This window comes from Geospiza fortis, unplaced genomic scaffold, assembly GCF_000277835.1.
Source record: "Geospiza fortis unplaced genomic scaffold, GeoFor_1.0 scaffold538, whole genome shotgun sequence".
Classification (NCBI taxonomy): Eukaryota; Metazoa; Chordata; class Aves; order Passeriformes; family Thraupidae; genus Geospiza; species Geospiza fortis.
The window spans coordinates 2,416,778-2,425,695 of record NW_005054368.1 but is presented as its reverse complement, the minus strand read 5'-3'; the positions used below and the strand labels follow the sequence as shown (position 1 = coordinate 2,425,695).

The window sequence follows — 8,918 nt, the reverse complement described above, 5'->3', positions numbered from 1 at the left end:
TTTCCCTATGCAAAGTCAAATTAATTTTTGCCTAGGAAGGGGTTTAGTGGATCATTATCAACGTGGTTGCAGGTCTAACATATAATTGAGTGATAAAACGAGGATTTAAATCATTGAAATGTGGTGTGAGGAACGAAAAGTATGATAGCTCTTGGTAAAATCAGTGAAGACGAGAGATTTCCTGGGGGAGAGACAGAATTTTTTGCCATGGAGAAACTTGTGAAATTTTCCCAAGTGGTAGATGGCTGGAAGAATGTGTGATTTACTGTATCACCTATTTCCATGGAGTAATCTTGGATGGAAAAGGCAATGTATGCATAAGTAAGCAAAAAGAAAGATGTTCTTTGCTAAGGCAAGTGTTTAGGAGATTGGACTGTGTCAGTCTGTGAATAATAACATTACTCACTCGTCTTTCACTCTTCTACTTTAAATCAAATCTGCTTTTTCTCTGTGTAACCTTAAAGCTGCAGTGAAAACAAACAGCTCTTGCTTTACGCAGTTATTAAACTGGGAACAACCAGGGATCCTAAAGCACACAGAACCAACCAACACCGTTCCCATTAAACCCTGGGGGATCCCTTTCCCCCTGTGCCGATGTGCTTGCTGTGGATGTACCTGTGCACTGACAGCCCTTTTCTCCCCGCAGGCTGATCTGACTGGCATTAAATGGAAGCGTTACGTGTGGCAGGGCCCAACGTCTGCCCCCATCCTGTTCCCGGTGACGGAGGAGGATCCCATCCTGAGCAGCTTCAGCCGCTGCCTCAAGGCCGACGTGCTCAGCGTCTGGCGCCGCGACCAGAGGCCCGGCCGCAGGGAGCTCTGGATATTCTGGTGGGGGGATGACCCCAACTTTGCTGACCTGATCCATCATGATCTCTCAGGTAGGAGCTTGCTGGCACCTTCCTTTGGTCACTAGGAGGATCTGTGCATTCTTTGGTCGCTGGTGCTCAGGGCTGGGTTCTGACACCTGCACCAGGTGGAGGGTTGTCTCCAGAAAAGATTAATTTGTTGCTGTAACCCTCACCAAATTATTGCAGCGATGATCAACCATGTGCTCTCCCCCTTGGACTGCTGGATTTTTGAGAAACAAGGGTTTTGCTCCCCACTTGTTCCCTTGAAAGAAACGAAACACAAGCCTATGAGTTTTGGCAGCTTCTTCTTGAGAAAGCTGTGCTGAAAGCTGTGCCTGTGATTCACAAGTGATGTCTTAAACATGTTTTGATAAGATCCCTTTTGTTGGGCAATTAGAATTTTCAAATTCAAATAGTAAAGCTCATTTTATTATGTAATAAGAAGTGTAGGGATCAGGGCAGCTCTTGAACCGTTTGGAGTTGTTTTGGTTGGAATTCACACCATCAGTGAGAAGCCCTCAGAAGGAGGCACCAGGAACTAACCAGCTGTTTCCATGCAAAATCTGTAAACCTTTAGTTTTTCTGATTCCTCTCCCCCCCTTTTCCTGGTGCCCTGAACCTGCTTTCAAACCCAGCCTTTTGAAAGACTGACAATATTTGTATTTCCCAATAATGTTGTACTTCAAATTTGGCACCTTCCTTTGGAAATGTTTGCTTGTTGAGCTCAATTCCCCACGTAGATGGTTCCAGCTGCTTATCAGCAAGGTGACGAAGTTAGATATTTAAATTGGGTGAGTCTAAAGGTGAAACTCAACTAATTTGAGGGGAAAAAAAACCCAACAAACACATCACTCTAATTTCCTTTCAAATAATGTACAGTATTCAGATTACTGAAGTGTAAAATGAGACCAGGTTTGGTGACCTGGTAACCAGAAATTGTTAATGCTGCCTGTGTGTGTGTGTGGATAAGCTGGAGAACAAACAGGAGTTTAAAGTGCCACTGAGGAAGTTGACTTGAAACAATTTAATAATGTGTGGAATTTTCATACAAAAATACTGTGATCTGAAAAACAATTGACGCACTGAAATTATGTTTATTTCTTTGAATAGTTGACTTCAAAGATTGGGCTGTTGCTCCTATTCCTGTCTGTCCTGGAACTACAAACTTTGCATTTTAAACGGCACTTACACTGGAGTTTGCTTGATATTTTAGTGCATTTAAGGCTTCCTTATTATGACCTATAAATAACCTCAGTTCTGACCTGCAGGGAACATCCTTTGTGTGGCTGAGATGTAACTTAGACCCAGTGCTGGGTGGTTTTGGCCTGGGCCTGCCCTGAGCCAAGACCAGCACTTGTGAGGAAGGACCTGTGTGAATTTTGTGTGCTCCTGGCTGTGGGATTAAATTGAGACAAAACACATTTAGAGTGGGAAATCCAGTGAAATTTAAGCCATTTGGAAAGTGCAATTTTGTGCTGCCTAACCACTGAAATTATTTTTTTGAGCAACTTTCTTTGCCACTTGAATCTGTCTGCTGGTGATTTATCACAGAAGGACATTTGAAAACAGCAGTGGTTTGTAGCTGCAGTTTCAGCTCAGCTCCTTGTTTGTGCTTGTCCAGAATTCCCCTTTTGCACAGGTAGATAAGCAGGTATCATCCCAGGGACTTACCAACTCTTAACCTCTCTTAGGGTATAAGGGAGAGATAGTGGAGGATTAGAGTCTCCCAGCCATGTCTTTGGGTATTTTCTTGGTTCAGGTCACCTGTGGGTGCCTGTGCTTCCCCAGAGCTGTTCCACACGTGTTCTGTGCAATGCTGCTGCTCCTGAGGCTGTCACCTGGAGCTGTGTCTGACACCCTGGGCTCTGCAGAGGTTTTGTCCTCCTGGAATGAAAAAGAGAATTTGTGTGTGTGAAGCTCTTGTGCCAGGAGTTGGTACAGATCCTCCTCTGCATCACAGAGGAGCTGGCTGAGGGGTGCCCACAGCTGCACTTTTTCTCTTTGCTGTTACACAAAATCTTCACGTGCATCTCATAGAAGAGAGAGTTATGGCTGAACCCAAACAATGTTATCTGACCTTTGTTGTAGCCTAATGGATTTTTTCATCGGTGGACAATTTCTCCTGGTAATTCACACTGCCTTGTTCTCCCAATGACTGCTTGTTACATTTTCAATGGGAATGATAAATGACTTCTTAGCACAGGCTTGTTACCTGCAAAATTGATTGGAAATTGTTTGCTGCTGGAGGTTGAGGTGCTGCCTCATTTAGAAGTTTGCTGCTGGATAGGTGAAGGATTGTCCTGCAGGATGGGGAGAGGGAGGAATGTGGGAGCAGTTTGTCCCTTAGTGCCTTTGGACAGATTTCTGGTTAGAAATCTGCCAGAGCCACGTTAATAACTCCTGATTCTGGCTCCCTTTGGTCTGAAACTCTGCCTGTTCAGGAGAGGTTGGTATTTTGACAGTTTCTGACTTTTTTGGTGCTGTGTAGTTTCAGTGAACAATGGGTGTTCAGTGACTGGAACACATCTTGGTTATCAGCCCTGGGGGATTTGAAATATGTCAGCTTTCCTTTTGTCCCCTTCCCAAGATGCCTTCAGCAGGGGATGTAGGGTTGTGAATGTACATCTATGCATATCAGATTGAAGAAATAAATGCTATCTCTGTGTTCAGCTGTACATTCTAGAAGTTCACTCTCTGCCCTGGAGTCATGTTTGAATCCTGCTCGTGGCTGTGTCAGAGTTCTCACTGCAAGCCTTGGATAAGTGTCTTGTTGATGGTCAGGGATTGTTGTTGCCTGGGGCCATGTCAAAAGGAGACTTGTTCAGAGATGCTGATTGATCAGGAATATTGACTTCACTCAATCATTTATTTTTTTCCCTTCCCTAGGAACCTACTTACTGTACATACAGCCAAAAATCCAGAGGTCTATTTCTATCCCAACGTAGCTAGAGGCAGACAGAAGTTAGTGAAATGTTATTTTAGCCTCTAACAACCTCAAAGGTTATGTTTTTGTTCTGACAGTGAGGCTTGATTATAGTAATTCTTGCAACTCAAACCCTAAAGTAGGACATCTCTTCCAATTTCAGCAGGCAATGGTCTCTCACAGCTCTGATCAGCAGTGATTTTATTAGAAAGGTTCTTTCTTATTTTCATGTGGCTACTTCTACTCTTGGATTATTTTCTTTTATGTTGGCAGTAGATGATTTTAAACCTGAGAACAGTGGGGTATGAATTATGTACAAGACATAGTCCCAAGGAAATGGTTACAATTTGATTAATGCTGGGATAGGGGAATGCTGCTATATGGCTTTGACCTTCAAATTGCATCTTTTAAATGGTGAGCTGCAAGATGTATCTTTTTCATTCTGGTGTCTATTAAATTTGGTTAATTTACTTTAAAAATTAAAGAGTTGTCTGTCATATATCAAGATAATCAGTTTTTGTTTGCTGAACAATCTTGCTCATGCTTCTGTGAGGGGGAAATGTATAAAAATAATGCTGCTTGGAGGAGAGCTTGGGAGAATCCTGATGTTTGTCTGTCTGGTAAAAACAGTCATGGCAGCAAAGACTGAAATGTGTTGTGTGGTTTTCAATGCATGTGCATTATAGATCAAATCCCTATCCCAAAAATTCAGTGAGGTTGTGCTGATGTCAGCACCGAGTGTCTCATTACTCCAGGACAATGGAAAGCAGAGGATGAGCCAGTTGTCATTCCAAGGGGCTGCAAACCCTGCCAGTTGCAAGGAGTTGGCAAAGGCAGCTTGGAAAAGAGTTCAGCCAGTGATGCCTTTTTAAAATAACAATTGCTCCCTAAGATCATTTAACTCCTACAAAAAATACCCAAAAACACAACAAAAAAGGGAAAGGATGCTTTTTACACCATTGTGCACCTGCTGTGAGCACGGTGAGCTGCAGCCCCTTGGCTGGAAGGATCTGTGTGTTCTGTGGCAGGCAGGAGAGGCATTCCAAGTGTTCCTGCTGCATTGATGCTTCAGCATTTCTTTAGTCCTCCATGTTAGAGATGTAGCCACTTAAGCAAAAGTGCTGATAAGCATTATGCAAAAAATACTGAAGCAGTTGTATCAAACTTCTGTGACTGGCTGTGAGCTCAAAGGTGACAAAGATTTCACTTCCTCCCCCCATTTTTCCTTGACCACCATGCACGTGAAACATCAGTGGAGTCAGGTGAAAAATGCTTTGTCACAGGCAGTGAGGGTTTGGCACGGTCTCATGTTGGTTGTGTGTGCAATGCCACGTGCAAAACGACCTGGATACATCAGAGCAGTGAAATATTTCACTTACACTGCCACATCTACCTGAATATGGAATTACTCACTGTGGTGGAGGATGTTGGATCATTTAGCTGGGAAGTTGTTCAGCTTTTCTTGTGGCTTTGTAGCCAAACTTACACCCAACAAATGGAGAAGGAGAGCAGTTACCTTGTTATCTTTACAAACTGCCATGGCTACACTCTTACAGAAAGGTTCTGCTTTGAAATTGTCAGGATTTAGGAAAGATTCTGCTGGGTAGAGAGCATAAAACCCCTGTGTGTGACACTGGTGAAGGCCAAGCAGCACAAAAACCAGCCTGGAATGGTGCTGAATGTTGTCACTGTGGGATTTTGGACAGTTTGGGTGCCCAGAGTCTTGGATTCAGATTCTGTTCACTGAGTGTAGATAACAGACACCACTCTAATAGCAACAAACTTCATCTGTCTTACTCAGATTCTTATATTGGTGTTTAAAAATTGTATTGTTTTCCTTTTTTTTTCCTTGCTTCTCACTTGTTTCAGTCCCTCAAAACAGTATTTCAGTAGCTTTGCTGGGTAATTCTTGCTTTGAGCAGTTTAAAGTATTTTAATTCAAAAATCTGGGGTTTTAAATAGAAAACTTCTACTCCAAGTGTTTCTGTCATATCATTACAATATTTTGTACAGCAGTAGTTTCACATTACTCTGTTTATTTATTTCCCTTGGAATCTGAGGTTTATATAGGAAGTTTAATTGTATAAATCAGGTTTGTGTCAGTGTTTTTATAACTGGCACAGTCATATAAAGGCAGAAAGGGAACCTGTGAGGTGAGAAATGCTTCCAAAAGAAAAGTCTCACTCCTGATATGAAAGAATGGATTTTTCCCCTGTGTAATTGCAGTAACTGGGGGGAATTGTAGTCCAGAGTGGAGACTTTGTTTCTTTGCATAGTTTATTTTAGAAGTTCATTGAGCATTAGGGAGATATTTTTAATGGTGTGATAAACCCTCAGCCTGTGGAAGAACTGGTGTTTACTGGTGTGCTGTGTGTTAAAGGAAGAAGGGAAATTCATGTTCTTAAATCTTGTCAAAAATGTCATTTTCTAGGCTCTATATTTATCTGTTGTAATATAGATTTATCTCCATATATGTATTACTTCTTAGCAATCCTTGATTAATAAATTTACTTAAATATCTGTGAATAACAATACGCTTTAAAAACCTGTCATGAATTATATTTTAATATTTAAAGATACTCCTTATTCAGAATTCACTAAAAATTGCAAGAGTTTTATATTTGGAGGGTGCTCCAAATTTTTTCTTTACTTCTTTAAGAGCACCACACAGACAGAAGGGCATAATCAGTAAAAATGAACTTTACTGGTTCAGGTGGGCTGTGGGAAGAATGGAAAGGAGAACATAAAAGTTCTGAAGGCCTCCAATAAAATTGGTATTATTGAGAAGGTGCTGACTGGAAAAGTTTGTTTATGTGTAGTATGCAAATTGCTTTTTCCTGGCCATTGTTTCCACGAATTCTTCATTCCCTGATCATTTTTAGCTTCATTTGAGGAAAACTCTGTCTAATATGTGATGTAAAGGGAGAGGAGCAGTGGGATATGAGTATAAATTGTTTAATGGATTGACATAAAAATAAGTGTGCTGGGGAAGAGTTGAGTGCTTTGGACAGCTGAGAGAACTCATCAAAAATAAAGTACTTGTAACCTTCAGGTTGGCAGAGCACTTCTGTGGATAACACTTGTCCAAAGCGAAATTGTGGCTTAGCACCTTTTGAAAAATGAGTCAGCAAATTCTTTTGGTTTGTTAGCATTATCAGATTGAACATTTGAATTTATTGTTTAAGAAAAATCAGAGGACAAAAGTGCCTCTTCCTTTGCCCCTCCTTTAATGAATGGTTTGCTGTGTACAATTTTCTATTAAGTGGGAGGGGTTTTCTCACGTCGAGAAACAACAATTTGAATTAAGAAGAAAAATAGTTGGCAGATGTGAGCAGATGTCATGTTTGCTTCTCTCCACCACTAAAACAGGGGGAGGGGAATGACTAAATAGACTTCAGAAAGTCAGAGAACACTTACTGCTGGGTTTTCTTGCATGAATTTGAATAATGTTCTGAAGTGAGGGTTTCTTGAGCTGGCAGCTTCTTTTACCTTCCCTTTCTGTGGCAAGGTGCACCTCACTCAGAACAGGTGGTCTGGTGAGCAAAAATTGGAGTTTTAATTGTGATTTCCATCTCAAATCTTGCACTTTCTCCCCATAACACACTCAGCTGAGAGCTCTCTGGTTCTGCAATAACCTAAGGAAGGAGAGCATTCAAGAATTACATTCTGGGGCAAGTTGTTGCATGGAAACCTGCTCATAACTTGGTGGTCCTGAATAAAGCTTCATCCACCCTAAATGGAGCACCTGGCTACAGAGAATGGAAACATCTCCTTTGTGTGACCATCCAAACACAAGATTTGTGTTATTTCAGTATCCCTGCAATTTCAGCTCCTTCCATGGCATTGCTACACCAGGCAGCACTGACAGAACCAGAGGGGACAGCCTCAAGCTACACCAAGGGAAATTTAGGTTGGATATTAGGAAAAAGTTTTTCACAGAAAGGGTGATAAAGTTCTGGAGTGGTCTGGCTGGGGAGGTGGTGGAGTCACCATCCCTGGGTGGATTTAAAAAGAGCCTGGATTTGGCCCTCAGTGAAATGTTGAGGCTGGGTTGGACTCAATGATCTTAAAGGTTTCTTCTGACCCAGTGATTTCCTGAATTCTGTGACATCTGTAATGTGCCAAAACAAAATTAGTCATAAAAACTGGAATTAGCTCCTTCCATTCAGTCTTCTGGAAGCTCCTGGATGCAGTGGATGTGCTTGGAATGATTGCTTGATATGACAAGAGCTGTGTACAAACCAAGTGTGTAACCTTTGAAATGGTGAGGAGTTTATTGTGCAGCTAAAGTCCAATGTGAGCCAGCTCAGGAGTTAATGTTTGCTCTGCTGAGCTGCTTCTGGTCCTGCTCTGGAGCGGAGCTGGGACTGGGCATCCACAGGGCTGCAGCTGGGGAGCAACCCCTGTGCTTGGCACGGCCACTTCACACCCTTTGACTTTGGACTTTTGTTGCTTTTTGTTACAAGAGCCGTGTGTGATGTTGCTTTAGTGAGTTACTGTGTTATCTTGTAGCTTTACAGTTTTTAAAAACAACTTTTTGCTCCACTCCAGCACTGGAGTAGGGTGGTGGGGTGGGAAACTTCGTGGTGAGGTCTCTGCTTTGGGAAATGCTGCTCCTTGTTTTTCCTTGTCTTTCCCAGAAAATTATTTCATGGAATGATTCATCTGTAATGATGCACACCTCCTCTTTTATAAATGATGGGGCAGGTCTGTTTACTCTTATTCTGTCCCTCACAGTTCCTGGGAGTAACTTTCTTTTACTCACAATACTGGCCTTGTGTGGAAATGTACTTTTCCCTGTGTGGAATATACCAAAATACAAACATGGTCACCATGTTATGGTTCCAGTAGTATTGAAATTCGTTTCTCTGTCATCTCTGTCGCCAATATTGTTTGTTGTAATAATCTGTAAGGTTTTTTCCTAACTAAAACTCTTAGGTGTCTGGTTTTCTAGATGCTCTCTAATTTAAGGATATCAAGACTTTAGTCAACAATATTGCAACCTTTTAAGCTTGTAAGTGGCTTCCAGAGAAAGGCAAAGGGGTTTATTTCCAAGGGGGATTTAAAATGCAAGGATTTGCCTGTGTTGCTGAGGTTTTCTGACCATTGAGCAAAGCAGGGGAACCAAAATTCTCTGTGAGGGA

General features: G+C 41.8%; 1 protein-coding gene across 1 annotated transcript in view; it reads left to right on the top strand.

The window, feature by feature from the left end:
* The window catches only part of MED13 (mediator complex subunit 13), a 51,004-nt gene that overhangs the window by 2,617 nt on the left and 39,469 nt on the right, over window positions 1-8,918 (top strand). The window contains 1 exon segment of the mRNA XM_005424392.3: window positions 647-881. Coding sequence (XP_005424449.3) covers window positions 647-881 — 235 coding nt within the window.